This window comes from Aulonocara sp. 'chitande type north' Nkhata Bay, linkage group LG14, assembly GCF_057382095.1.
Source record: "Aulonocara sp. 'chitande type north' Nkhata Bay isolate Kocher_YH1m ecotype deep benthic linkage group LG14, A_spYH_male_GT1.1, whole genome shotgun sequence".
Taxonomy (NCBI): Eukaryota; Metazoa; Chordata; class Actinopteri; order Cichliformes; family Cichlidae; genus Aulonocara; species Aulonocara sp. 'chitande type north' Nkhata Bay.
The window spans coordinates 28579665-28595221 of NC_141357.1; the positions used below are offsets into that span (position 1 = coordinate 28579665).

At 39.2% G+C, this 15557-nt stretch overlaps 2 protein-coding genes across 2 annotated transcripts in view; both read left to right on the top strand.

Moving 5' to 3' along the window:
• The window catches only part of rtn4rl1b (reticulon 4 receptor-like 1b), a 159458-nt gene that overhangs the window by 84753 nt on the left and 59148 nt on the right, over window positions 1-15557 (top strand). The window lies entirely within an intron of this gene.
• LOC147314837 (uncharacterized) lies at window positions 6511-9209 on the top strand. The gene is made up of 3 exons (XM_086260281.1): window positions 6511-7210; window positions 7528-7663; window positions 7955-9209. The coding sequence occupies exons 1-3, from the start codon at window positions 6615-6617 to the stop codon at window positions 8702-8704; spliced, it is 1482 nt and encodes a 493-aa protein (XP_086116407.1). The 5' UTR covers window positions 6511-6614; the 3' UTR covers window positions 8705-9209.

The following is a 15557-nucleotide window of genomic DNA, read 5'->3' on the forward strand; positions in this document are numbered from 1 at the left end:
GGGCAAAGAGCTACCCCTTTGGAGCCTGTTTCCGCTACTCAGGTCTTATCATTTCTTTGTCTGTTTCTCCCCTGTTCTGGTTTGATTCACAAACTCCTAAATCATCAAAACTAATGAATTTGACTGCCCCATTAGCTTTATAAGAAAGTCCTTTAAAAGACTTTAACGTACACAGTAGACCAATCTAACAGCCACGTTCAAAGTACAATGCCACTATGATGACCAAAAAGATGAGACATAGTGATTATTTAAGATTAAGGTTCTAATTAATCTACATTGTTTGTATCGTGTACCCCAGCACACACCAAGTATCAGCTGGGACTGGCTCTAGCACCCTGGCTGGACGATGGATGGATGGATTTCAGTAAATCAGTAATTTTTATATTCACAATATAATCATGCTAAGGCAACCAGATTAGCTCCCATCCGAAAGGCTTCTTCAGTACTGACTTCTGAGGAGTTTAAGGCATGTAACCTCACATCTGACCTCAACAGTTTTCAAAAAGCTAATAACCCCTGGGAGTACTTACCAATTAGTAGAGAGAAAGCTTTCAGTTTTCAAATTCAAGCAAGTCCAGCTGTCTCGGTGTAGTATTTAAATATGCTTACGTAATCGCGAGTACCAAAACTATTTACTTCAGGCTAAGTATTGCTTTGTCTATGTGTGCACTTTCTCAGCTCCACTGAGAGGTACTAAATCAGGTTTTACTGTCCCCGCGCAATGTCCAGTCTTTCTCCCCATGCCTCCTAGGGGATCCTTCGAATAGCTTAGACCTTTCAGGTTTAATTCTGTTTGGATGAGCAATGACATCGGGCCATTTCAGCAGCTGTGTCAGCCTCACTGGTGAAGGCGACTGCAAAAGAGCCATTGGGAGAGGATGTTAAAGAGCTACACTTTATTTTTTCATATCTTGGAAACTCTTATGTACAAAGACACTCACACACAGCCTCTTGCACATACGGAAGGATGTTAGCCTAGCTCTAAGCTCGATGTCACACTAACCAGTTTGAATGAAAAACCCCCAAAAGAAAACGATAAGAGAACGTCCCCTGAATTTGCACCAAGGACAAAACTGTAAATTGCTTTGTATTCAGAGGAAAATGGTGGCTATACTGCCTATGAAGCTGTGTGTGTGTGAATGTTTGTGTAATTTATTTCAACTCTGACAATCTCCAGACCTTGGAGGACATCAGCACACATACTGTACATGGTTTAAAGGTGTCCTTGCTTCAGTAATGTTGGGCATTATCAGTGCCAAACCAGCCACTGTTCCAGACCGTCTTCCCACCCAAAGCGCCAATCTGCCAACTTTTGCTGGCTGACTATACTGAATAAAGTCTGACAAAAAAGAAAAACAGCAAACAGATTTTTAGATGCACAGCCTTTGGTTTTGCATCCCCCTTTTATCAGTAGGATGTTTGTGTTCATGGATGACTGCAGCAGAGGTCACAATCACACAGAGAAATAAAAAGCAGGAGGATGACTAGAGAGAGTAGAATTTGTTGTGCTGTGTGTTATATTGGCAGGCAGGTCATTTAAATATTAGGATTTACCTTGATAAAGACAAGCGCAGGAATTAACTGGGCGCGTAAGAACACAAATGGAGCAATTAAAAATGCAAACAGAACATGGGATGCAATTAATTCTATTAGGAGGACATTCCCAGAGGAGTCGCGATAAAGCCACTTACGGATGTGTCAACAGAGGCGTCAGCAGAAACAGGAAAGAGATACATTTGATTAGGGCCCAGCCTTGGTTAACCACACAAACACTTGATATTTAGTGAGGCGTCGAAACTGTCTGTTATCTTGCAGAATCAAACAATCGCAAGCTTTTTTTTTTTTTTTTTGTTAAGAAATATATGATGAGAAAGTTGTTTGATTTTATAGAAGATAAAATAAGCCTGAAGACAGTGACTGAGGTGCAGCTTGATAGTGCTGAAGGATACAACACTTTTTCCTCTGATCAAAGTGACGACAGCACAATGAGCGATTACTGTATAGCTCAGTGAACTAAGAAACTTATTGAAGAGCACTTCTTACAGTTCCTCGTTTGAAGTAATAATTGAATTATTACGTTCACAGTGTTCCATTTGCCTTCTGTTAATTTTACTTTACTATAATTTCTTTTTCTGCCATCTCTGTAAGTAAGGAGAGGAACTATAACACAGCAGGGAACTATAACATGAGAATTGGTTGTGTACAAAGGCCACATCTGTTTAAAAATAAATGTGCAGAACAACAGAGGGCTGAATTCTAGCAGGCTATCTGCATAGATGTCTTGTTCTGTATTGATCTTGATTTAGCAAATAGCCCTGTGGCTGTGAAGAGGTACAGTGAGAACTGTGGAAAACGGTACATTGATTACCACAACTAGTTTCAGTCTAGATAAAGCAGTGGAATGCTAATAAATATCTGCATGAACTCTGCCTTTTACCATGGGAACGTCAAACAAGTTTTGTTTCTAAAACAGGGGCAGGTATATAATATAATTCTACGTCATGCAATATACCCTTTGTAGTGTGAGAAAATTAGCATTTCTTAATAGATGGACTTTTAAAATTACCCTCCATTTCTTCATCTGCTGACAGTCATGCACACTGATAGGAAGATGCATTTATTCAATTACCACAAGCAAAATGTTAGAACCTGTAATTGCAGCTAGCAAAGTTTAAATGTTATTGAAGTGAACTGTCCTGAAATTAAAATTTAAAACAGATGGAGAAACATGCCTAGTAAGTCTCCACAGGATGGTTTTGTACATAGAAAGAACATGGCCCTTAATGCAGCAAGTCTGACTGGTAAGAAGAACAGAAGTACGATCAGGAACCTCACGACTATCTGACCCTGCTCTTTGATCACTGGGTGGTGGCGGGGACTCTGTAAAATCTTCCAGCAGGGCGAAAGAAATAGCCCCTGTCAAATCCTCTGATATAGGCTGAGTTTGCACCTAGAAGAAGTCGGGGAATGATGAATGTTTTAGAAGCTAGCACTCCAGGAACTGGGATTTTACAGGCAATCAGCTCTGGGTTGAATTGAACCAGACAGTCACCAGGGAGACACCAATCTCAGGAGGAGCAAATCCAGACTACAGACAGAACAAGAGATGCAAGGCTCTGCTTGCGCCACAGTTGCCTTACCAATCTCAAGAGATTTCTCAAAGCAGAGAGTTGAGGCAATTATTAATTATTCCTCCTCCTTTAGAAGGAGAACTAAGAAAAAATGTTGATAAAATGTGTGATAGCAGAGAAGACTGAAGGAAACCATCTTGACTAAGCAGTTTTATTTTCAGTTTTAAGGCATAATCAACTGCAATAACTTTTGAATAACTCGAAATATAAAGTTTTTCCTATAGAGCAACCAGAGGAGAATATATATATATATATATATATATATATATATATATATATATATATATATATATATATATATATATATATATATATAAAATATATAAACAAACAAAAAACCGCCCAAAACAATATTTTTTGGTTGGCTCACGTAGTGCTGTGCTTCCTGTGACTTGGCTCTAAATTTGTGTTGCTGAGCAGATAAGAGTTGTTACAGTAAGCTGAAACTTTTTCTCACTAGTTGATACCAGAGATTTCTCAGAATCAACTGTTTTTGACACAAATAATTGTGTTATCCTGTTAAAATTAACACCATTTATTATAAATTTACAGACAGGAAGGAATTATGTTTGCTGCCCAATGTTAATATTGCTGTTTTATTATTAGCCAGAGCCTCTACTTGCTACCTTAATATTAAAATAGCAGATGGCAAACTTGCATTAACTTGCACATCAAGCAATGTTCGAATTCAATATTGCCTTACTGACTTCTCAAAATTCCTCCTAAAGTGTTGCTTAGTGTTCTGAATGTCAACTGTTTCAGCTGCTATTGAGGGAAGGAGCTGTAAGCCTGCTTGTATGCAGCATTACTGCGTAGTGGCTATGTTGGTATTGATACTGTTGCAAAGGGGCATCTAATCCAATAATAGCTATTAGTATCTGGGAATCAATTTTTTCACAATTCTAATATAAAGTGCTGTGCAGTTGTTTTATATTGTCTCAGCATAATTTGATAAATCGATGTCTCAGTTAATACCACCTGCTTTTGTGACTAATACAAATATGTAAGGCATATTGCTGTGATTCATGGCTATTTGATATAAAGTGTGAAATAGCTGTAAAAGGAGGAAAAAGGAGGGGAAAAAAAGGAATGACCTTGAGCAAGTCCTTGGTCTTGGATGTGTTTTCTTTTTCCTGGTGAAATTGCTCCACTGCACATCCGTCTTGAATTTTTCAGTAGGAGCAAGATTATGCTTGCCACATGTTCACTGAGTATATGCACTGCTCAGTACATCCATCCATGTTCCCTTTTTTAATAATTTCATACACTCTGCATAAGTTAAGACATCCTTCAACCCTTAGGTTGTCTTTTGTCAGGAAGCCAAAACATGTGGACATGCTTGTCTTATTTACTATCTTTTCCCTGTCACTTAGGCACTGTTAACACAAACAAGTTTTAGTTTAAAAATGCACAATTTTTCCTTAGTTTAGCCAGATTTTCACTCTGCTTCTGAACTTCAAAATGTCTAAAATTGAGATTGTTTGAAACTACCAAATCTGTGTATGTTTGAAAACATCAGTACTGTGTTTTAGTCTTGAATAGATGAATTATTAGTAATAATGTCACAGACATGTATTTGCTGTCTGATTGGGTCTTAAGCCTTGATTACATGCCACTGTGGTCACGGACAGCTGAAGACCCAGTGGCCATAAAATCATTCCTGTTATACTTCTTTGAAGTCCATTGCCTGGGGCGCATGCGTAGTTGGTGCATTATGATGTGAATCCTTCTCAGACAAGCCCACGCGGTCACAAAAAACAGACAGGCACGTAGATATCATATGGACCCTCACGCTCACCATTTGAGAAAAAATTTCATCACTAGCATACTCACAGACATACTCTCTTATGATTTGTCCCAGCAAGTCCAGTCAAGTCACCGGCCTCATCTAGGATGTCACGCTTCTCTGTGACAAATTGAGTCATCTTGCCTGTTCTGCAGGACGATGACAGTAGTAAGATAGTGGCACTGGCCTGTAATGATGCCCAGTTCTTCCCACAGCTCACTGGTATCAGAGTTGGCATTTGCTTGGTCCTGGAGCTCTGCTGAGTAGGCCAGCTGCAGCAATAAGGCACTGAACGAGGCACTGGTGGTGATCAATTTATATGACTTGCCCGCCAGGGAGGATTGTCAGCATTCGGCCTTGGAGGGCTGCAATTGACAAGAGGACATAGAGATTTTCTATGAAAACATTTGAGATGAGAAGCCACAATGTTTTTCACTGTGTAAATTTGGTAAATGCCTTTCTCTATCATCTCAACACAATCAAATGCTGTTGTTCCCTTCACAAGCTTGCGTGATGAAAATGGCAACGCTAGCAGTACATGACTTCATCCATGCACTCACTGAAAAACTGCAGCACCTGCTTCTTAGTGCATTTTTCTTTTTGGAGCATCTTACACTCATTTTGTGAGGTGGAGATCTCAGTGTGTGCCATTGGATTGTTACCTTTCCAGCTGCATGTTTTGTAGCATTGAACAGCTCCACTAGGCTGCCACTAGGCTGTGTGTCACGATTATATTTTATTGACCTGCTGCGCTGCAGAAATGTCTTCTATAGGAGGCTAAGAAGGCGTTGTTCTCTTTGTCCAACGTGAGGTGTTCCCACGCTTCTCTGTAGAAAACGTTCATTAGCTCCTCATTATCCTCAGCATCAGCCATTAGCAGGAGGACCACATCCATCTCACACTAGGCCCCACTTGGTGCCTAGTGTGGCAATCTCAGTGTACTCAATTGGCACCTTGTCCGAGGACTTCATTGGGTCTTTTTTCAACAAGCCTGGTAGGCTAGCCTGTGATGAAGGCTTTTCAGAGTAAAAATGGGTGCAGAATTCACATGAGCACATGAGCACAGTACAGCAACAGCAACAGCTTAGCTGTGCTGCTACTCAAGAAAAAGCACATATCTAAGAAAAAGCATAGCTAAATATCTGCAACAATGTTTATATGGATAGAGATTCTCATTCACATTTTTTTTACATAGAAACAATAGCATGTATTGTATCACAGAAAATATGCCCATGCACTCAAACTGATACTGTGTTCTAGTGCTGCAGTTCTTTTAACTCAGCAGATTAAATATTTAAAACAAGATTTTTGGTCTTACTTAATTGCATGTCAACATGTCCTCCACTATGACTCAAACTGGTTTGTGGGATCAAGAAGCAAGTCTGTCTTGGGTCAGTGATGTTTTTACAATGCCCAACAGACCCTGGAGATAGATGGGTTAAACATGAGAATATTAAGTGTGGGAGTTTCAGTCCTAACAACACTATTACTAATTCATTCACTGGGTTTTAACATACTGGGCTGAAGTTGCCCTTCAGATGCACTTTTACTTGAATTTCTATCCTAAAGGCATTCCTCACACATAATAGACTACTTGCACTAGGGCATGTGACGTATTTCCGTTTCCAAATAGTACCGCTTGTGCGTTTCCGGTACGTTTGCTTATCTATCGGTAGCTATGCTAATGTCGCTTCAGAATGAGTATAAAAAGGAAAGTATTTAAAACAGAACATTTTCAAAAACAGGAGAAGAAATACTCCGAGCATTGCTGTGTCCCACTTTGTTCAGCTTCAGCCAAATTTAACGGCATACTAAGTTTTCATGCCTTTCCGACCCATTCCGACTTGAGAAGACAATGGCTGGTAAATATACGCCGGGATCATTTCACGATTACCTCTCACACCAGGGTCTGCTGCAGACACTTTGCCAGTGATCAACTCATAGAGCCAACAACCCTCGATGGTCGAAGGAGGCTTATTAAAGGTGCTGTACCAACACTTTTTGAGTGGAATGGCTATAAAGTTGAACCACCGCGGCGTAGTGTTTGGGAGAGAACGGAGCGACGCCCTGAACTAGTTCCTCCTGACGATCAAGAAGAGCACAGTCTTACAAGAGATCATGACTACTGCTCAGTCCCTGAGCCGTCTGCATTGGACATATCAGCATCAGCTGCAGAAGACCTGTCCAAAGACGTGGAGACTCTGAGGAAGGAAATACAGGAGTTACGTGTCCAGCGAGAATTTGGGTTACAGCGTTTTGCTGGCTCCGACACTGACATCCGATTCTATACCAGGTACATCTAAGTTCTATTCAAGCTAACTGTTTAAAATATACCAAGGTCACCATCAGTTAAATTTCGAAAGTTTTTCCAGTCTTAATGAAAACAAAATAGAAATTTACTTTTTCTCTGCTGATTGTATGTTTTATGTAGATGCTTTAGTATTTAAACGATATCCTAATGCTACAGGTAAAATACAACACCAAATACTCTTAATCAGACTATTTTATACAGCAATGCCATTAGCATATTTGTCACAGATCACATTATTTTTATGTCAGTGTGTAATGTTAATTAATGATTGACACGATGTATGTCTCTCTCGTGAATAGATTTCCAAGCTATGATCATTTGATGGCATTCTGGGTTTTGATTGAGCCTTGCATCTATAAAATGATCCGGGTTTCAAGAGCCAAGTCAGCTGCCAATCGGAACGAAGAAGTGTTGACACCTGCACGCACATCAACAGTAGGTTATGGGTTTGTTGGTAGTTAGAACTAGAGGTGTAATGTTATTGTATTTATGTACAATAACATTACATTATGTACAGTAGCATACATACACAGGTGTATGTATGCTAGACTCAGTATCCTTTACATACATACACCTCATACACCTGTGCACTACAGCACCTCATTGTTTACCCCATGGTACAGTATGGTATGCCTAACCATTACAAAACATTTAGCCAAGAAAAGAATAATTTTACTAGTTCATAGCTTAAGGAGTAACATTTTCCCTTTTGTTTTCACCTTCCAGAGGCAGCTGCTACAGCCAATTGATGAGTTTTTTCTTTTCCTGGTTTTCCTGTCAGTTGGTTTGAAGGAGAGGGACCTGGCACACCGATTTAACATACACCAGTCCACAGTGAGCCGCATTATTGCAACATGGACAAATTTTCTTGCCACTGCACTGGGGTCTCAGTGCATCTGGCTTACACGTGAAGAAGTGCAAGCTTACCTCCCTGAGGAATTCAAAGATTTCTCAGACACCCAGATGATCCTTGACTGTACAGAGCTGAGGTGTCAGACACCATCCTCACCACTTCTCCAAAGTGAAATGTACTCTTCGTACAAATCCCACTGTACGATGAAAGCCCTGGTTGGCATAGCTCCACATGGTCCAGTGACATTCATCTCTAATCTGTATGCTGGTTCGGTTAGTGACAAGGAACTATTCAAACAATCAGGCATTGCTGAGAAGTTGACTGAAGACATGGCAGTGATGGTAGATAAGGGCTTCCTAATCACCGATTGTTGTAAATGCAAAGTGTACTGCCCACCTTTTCTATCTAAGCAGAAGCAGATGCCAGCATACCAGGTTAAGGAGACGCAGGCCATAGCCAGACTCAGGGTACATGTGGAGCGAGTCATTAGGAGGATCAAACAGAACAAACTTTTTGATAGCATCATTACCATGTCACATGTTTATAATATCAACCAACTGTTTGCAGTGGCATGTATGCTGTCAAATTACCAGAACACAGCATTAGTTAAATGGGTTAAGTGAGACAAGATGGATTTTTCCCAAGACACCAGTGCCAGTACAAGTAACTTATGGAAAATGACCTGCAGCTGAGGCCACTACAGTTGAATTTCTTCCTTCTCAGCTGACAATACTTGATTACAGAACTGGTACTTGAGTGCTGATAGTTGAGTTTCAGTTATTGATAATTCAAATTCATTGCAAATGTTTAATGTTAATAATACTGTTTAATTATACTACTATATTACTATTCAGATTCAACAAAACTATTTATCAAAATTATAAAGTAAATCACTAAATCGTTTTAAAACCATAAGTGACATTGAACTTTTGTAACATCAAAAATACCATTTGTCATTTTCTACAGTTCAGTTGTGTTATTGTCTAAATGTATATCAGTATGCTAGGCATGGAGTTTTAAATACTTACCATGTAAATAAGTTCTGCACAAATTCAATGTTTTAATGTGTGTTTTTAAAAATTAAATTGATGCCATTGCTTAAATAACAGTTTATTGATGTCACATAAAAGTAACATGTAACAACAAAAGAATTCATGAAATATATTGAAAATAAGACATCAGTTATTTTGTTCCAGCCAGCCTGAAGGATCTGTTTTTCTTTTTGCTGTTTTCACTGTTCATTTTTTCAAACAAAGGTATCTTGGCATATATATGTAAAAAAAGAAATAGTCTGCCTTTTCTCTGATTGCATTGTGCACATCTGTATCCATGTATATTCTTTGCACTAGGTAGTCCTCTTGTGCCCACACAACAAAGTCACACCACTGCATCCCACTGATGAGCAGTTGTCCTTGCACTTGCCAGTAATATGCGTGGCTCTTTTTTAGTTTAGGGGTACCACATTCCATCTGCACATATTTGCAGTCAATAAAGTTTTGTACATTGGGACATTTGAATTCGACGAAGCCAAACTGGGGGTATTCATTGGGGTCAAAAACAACACCATCAGGAGATGCAGCAAGCCAGGGGGCAATGGGGTGAATGACCAGACCACAGGGTGAGTAGTTAACATTCATTAGCCTACTATACTCTGCTGCTATTGCAGGCTCCATCTCAGTTCCTCTCCTCATGTCTGCTGTCTGCCTTGTTCCCTTCAATATACGCTCTGCTAGTGACTCGGCCGAGCTCTGGCCTCTGACGTGACACACCTCCCGAAACCTAGAGGCAGTCACTCTGGGCCTTCGGAGCTGATGCCACTCAGACGAAGAGCTTTGCTCACGTGTAGCTTCCTCTATTTTGTGAGCCATTTCCAGAGTTACAGACAACTTTACACAGCTTCCTGCCTACACTTAGTCTGTGTGGTGCCTCACTCTTCCTCATCGACCTGTAGCACAGGGCTCTCACACCGACCTCCCCTGACAACCTGTCTTTATTGGACACTGAATAAAGATACAAGTACCATTAGCATTATTTCTGTATTACTCATTTCAGCATGTCTTAAACATATATATTTTACACTTAGCAAGAGTAGCATTAGGTAGTTAACTACCTCCATAGTTAGCCAACTACCTAAAGCTATTATAACAGTGTCTAACAACAAAAGTGACATTAGTTAAGAAAACCTCAACTATAGTTTAGGACGACATAAAACACCGTTTAAGAAAACATGTAATGTAGAGAACTGACATCAAATGAAGGACATAGCGGAGTAACGTAGTGTTTGCATTTGACGTTAGCTAGCGTTTCTTTGTCAGTTAATTTACGTTTTCTTACCTTCGTAGTTGTGTATATATGATGCAGCATATAACTTAAATCCTTTATCTAATTTGCTGGCGGGGGTAGTCGTCACTCTGCAAATCCGATGAACATCGGTGATGTTCAATTTTGGGAGCTCTTGTAGGCAGCGAGTGTAGAACGTCGCCATGGTTTAACCGCACCGGAAGCACTGGAGCAGGACTACATAGAACGCGGAAGTGTTAGTGCAAGTAGTCCATAGCATAATTCCAGCAGGACATTTTGCATGTGGTGTATTGATTGTTGAGCAGAGTGCCTGGAGGGGTGACATTCATCTGTTACAGTATATGTAGACTCAGGGGCTATGTAAAGGCTAAATCTTTGTATGTACGTCTGTTTGTTTGTGTATTTGTGGCTCCAAGGAAAACGACAATGCCCAGCTGTGCTGCATGCGTTACCCCAGGTGATTCATCGATCGGTGATATAGCAGAGCCTAGCTCAACAGTGAGTGTCTAGACATGACAAAGAGGTGAGGAATACAGAGATATAGAGAGACTGAATCAGAAGGGGGGGAAACGCAGCAAACATGTGATGCTGCAGGTAAAGAGATGCATTTAGACACTCCAAATGTACTGCAAACTCAACATGCATTACTTAAACAGAGACTCGAAGACTGACACATAATTATGCAGTGTCACCTGAATTTCTCACCTCCTACCATGAAGCTCTTTCTTACATAAGCTCATGCTGCTCTGCAAAAAAAAAAAAATCCTAATGGCTACAAGGCCATGAAACATATAATGTCAAGTTAAACACATTAGAGTGCACTCAGGTCTACTAAAAAGGTCTGATCTGTAGGGGAAGAAAGAGGAGAGTAGAGCAGGATTTAATTTTTTAATGTATTAATTTACTTAATTGATTAATTTATTGCTCATAATGTTGGCTTAAAGCAGTAGTTCTTAAAGTTGTAATCACCAATTTAGGACAATTAAATGATTTTTGTAAATGTCGCCTACGCACATAACCACATTGGATTTTAAATCAAACAAGATGTGATTGAAGTGCTGACTTTCAGCTGTAATTCAAGGGGTTTAACTGAAGTATTGCTTTAAATCTTTAGGAATTACAGACATTTTTATACATAGTCCCCCATTTTTAAAAGCTCAGAAATAATTGGGTATGTGGAAATAATTTTAATAATAGGATTCCCATGATTTGGATCACAAGCTGTTCCTCTTCTTCCCCATACTTTTCTAATCATTCTGCTTCCATAGAATTCCATAGAATTTATATCCAGAACTGTGCAGGCTCTTTTAAACACTTTCTATCAATGTCTAATCAGCTCTTTTTGTTTATGAGTGTAATCAGTGTAATGTTTACACCTTATTGTAAACTGTGTCTTTATATTCAAGAAGGTGGCTCTTGAATGTAGACTTTGACATCATATGGCATCTCTGTAATAGTGTTCTTGACTTGGCTAAATGTTGTGAAGGGGTTTTGCTTAACTGAAGAAAGAATTCTGCCATCATCCCCAATAGTTATCTTCTGTAGTTTTCCAAGACTTTTGATGTTGCTGTCAGTTAATTTTTCTTTTTTACAATGTGCCACATTGTAGATTTCTCTGATAGGTTTATTTTGGGTTTTCATCATAATGACGGCCTCCTTCACTTGCATCGACATTTGTTTGGACCTCATAGCGAGAGTTTCAGACAGAGCCCAAATGAAGTTCATTTTTGGAATCGTTTCCAAAAGTATTATCTGCTAATTTGTAATAAAATAGGGGAACTGTCCCAACCTGGCCATGAAACTGCTTTTCAGTTAATCCTATCCATCCATCTATCCATTTTCTACCACTTATCTGTGTACAGGTAGCAGTCTAAAGCTTCCTTGAGCAAGGGCAGTGCAAAGGCAGTGTTTGTTGTCAGATGCAGGCAGTGTCAAAAACATGTAGTAGGACTGGACTGTGGGCTTCTCTTGCTTGTGCTATTGTTGGTCCATCAGCCAAATGTGGAGGATATCAAAAATTCCTGATGATTTTCACTGTTGCTCCTTTCCCTGTTTTGGCCCACTTGTCAACCAATAAGCATTTTACCTATGTATAGGTCACCCACATCCAAAAATGTCCAGTTGGGATCATGGAAGACAACGGTAAATGGGATCACATTTATGGTGTGTTAAACGCCTTCTCCTTTTACTCTGAACAGAAACCATATGCAAACAGACACATATGTGGGACCATAATTTACCCTTAAGAGGAGATTATCAGACCACCCTTTTCCCTGCCACCTCTTCCAGCTCTTTCGGATACCAAGGTGTTCCCAAGCCCTCCAAGAGATATATTTTCTTCCTTGTGTCCTTGGTCTGTCCAGAGCCTCCTAAACATTTAAAACATTTCTTTTGCTTATGCCTTGGATTAACACTCTTGAGTACTGATTGTGGTAACATACATAAGCAAAAGCACAAAAATTGGTATTTATGTGGTATTTAGGTCACTTTTTATGGACCTATCTGTGACTCTGTGAGTTCTCATAAGAAGAATGTGCACACAGAGAAGAAATTACTGTTTATAATGTGTTTGCTTTATTTATTTATTTATTTTTTGCTATCAGGTGCCTTTTAAATTTCTCTAAACTATCTGTATTTGTCCATTTTTCTATGCTGTCGTATTACAGTATGACATGAAATTTTAAGGAACTAAATGTACAGTAGTGCACTCTTTGCTTGACACATAAAATGGTACAAAGGTTCCCCACTGGCCTTGGGCTCCACTTTAAGAAACCTGGGCCTGGAGAAGTAGACTTGGTTGAAATACTATCCATAAGCCCATAAGATAGCCAATGGAATATGGTCAGCTATGGACTTGTCTAATGCACACATCAGATCATCACGTCCATGCATCATTCTGAACCATAGGCTATCCACTAGCCATTCCCATTAGCCTCCTATATTAGATTTCCATTTGATTTGATGAGAGTTTTCTTTTTTCTTCTTCTTCTTCTTCTTTTTTTTTTTGAAGCGAAAGAGAGCCACTCTCCAAACACCAATTTAAAGAGGGATAGCAAAGTAATCAATTCACAAACCGGAGACTGCAAACTGAATTACCTGGATGGTGAGCCTGGTGGTGGTAGGGATCAGCAATGAGAGCCAGTTTCACACCTATCCATATCAAAGGCTTTAAGGGCAGGAGAAGAAGCTGTGAGTTCCTGAATAGTAGCAAGGGATCAGTGATGATTAAAGCTAACCTGAGCATAGCAAGAAGGCAATACAAAGAGGCTATGTGGAACTCACACTTATTTTCCTGATTGATTTTCCAGGCTTCAGGCTTTGTATGTCCACCTTCTTCTGTGGCCCTTTTAAAGGTGAAGCAAAATCTCATTTTGCTTCGCCTTGTTTTGACTAGCAGAGAAAGACTCTTTTCACTATCTTTTTTAATGTTTGTCATTAATGTTTGTTTCAATTACATTTTTTTTTATTTCAAAACTTCAACTATAGAGATATTGTTCTACATTGGAAAAATTCTTAAGGGCCACTATGAGCTATGTAGTCGCAATCAGGATTCATTGTTAGATCAAATATCATAACACCACAAGAGAGATAAGAGAGAGTGGATAAAGGTTCAGCCGTAAAATATTGTGCTTTATTCTAACCAAGTACTTATAATCAACCTTAATAGAGACAGAAATAAAACTGGATCAGAGATGTACCCACTTTAAGCATTTACACTGTCAGAGAGTTTTTGGTTGGAAATAAAGCAGCACTTCATGTTTACATTAGTTACATTAGTGCTCTGTGATTAAATACAATCAGCGTGGTTGAGCAATTTTTGCCAAATGTCAAATGTTTTCATGTGTTTTTTAATTTAGGATTTATTCATGTTAAACTGTACTTGCCTCACCCATCTCTGTGTGTGTACTGGGTTCTGATTTGTAATGAAATGGAAAGGATATATGTGAATGTCACTGGCGTGCCTGCTGGAAGACCTCAAAGATCTTAATACCGTTTCCTTCATTGCCCTCTCTCTCTAGTTTTAGTTCGCTGCAGTGTGTAAGTTATCTATAATTTCAAACGTCCAGCTATAAATCTTCATTAGTGGTTAGAATAAAGAAAGGATTTATTTTTCTAGTTCTTCAGAGCAGTTTTGCCATGTAGAAGAATAGGGCTGAAGTCATGGGGCAAAAACTAATCTGCACCTTGCAACTGACTAAAGAGTATTATTGATGGCTTTTACTCTAACTTGGGTGGGGGAAGTGCATCCCCAACCCCTATTCATTTCTCTATGAGACATAGACATTCAGAGCTCGTTAGCAACCAGGGTAAGGTAGGTAAACAGACTCCAGATAATATCTCACTTTTCTCTGATTTCTCATTATATAGCACAATGGGCTGTTAGAAAGCTTTTTTGAGAATGCGCTGGACATATTTGCTTAGGTCCTAATAAGATAACAAGCATCGTCAAAGGTCCTGTTATGGATTTTATTGCATAAATAGTACTATTATTTAAGTACTCAGGATAAAATGCTGTAAAAACAGATTCCACTTATATTCTTTTTTTTTAATTTGGAGTATGAAAAAAAGCACTTTCTGACTGAAAGTGACATCCATCACTGCATATTTTAAAAGTCACAGCAAATTCTGTAAAAAAAAAAAAGAAAGAAAGAAAGAAAGAAAAGAAAAAAAGTTAGCCATGCATTAAAAGTGCCCAGTAGGTGCTTTAAAATAGACACACTCTGAATCATCCAATTGACACTCTTATCCCTCCAAGCTAGATAGAGCCGGGGCTGGATGTAGACATTTTAAAATGCCAGCCTATCTTTGTTTCCATCTTACAGAGTCCTTATTCAGACCATACCACAGGAAGTCCATTACGCAGTGATACCCACTGTGGATGTGTAGCCTATCACAGAAAATTATTTCAAGTTCACAATTCAAGAACTGGTGATGTATTGTGTCAGCACATTCCTTTCATACTGTATATCAATAAATTCCATCCCTGTAAGTTTCCCTGTATCGCTCCTGAAACATTTAAAAGTGGAGACACTGCAGAAATAGCACCGTACCAAATGATGTTTATCACAAGCGAGCATTTCAGCACACAATCTATATGGCCATTCTTTACAGTACTGTGTCTGTGTGTGTATGTGTGTGTGTGTGAGAGAGAGAGAGAGTGACTGAAAGAGAGAC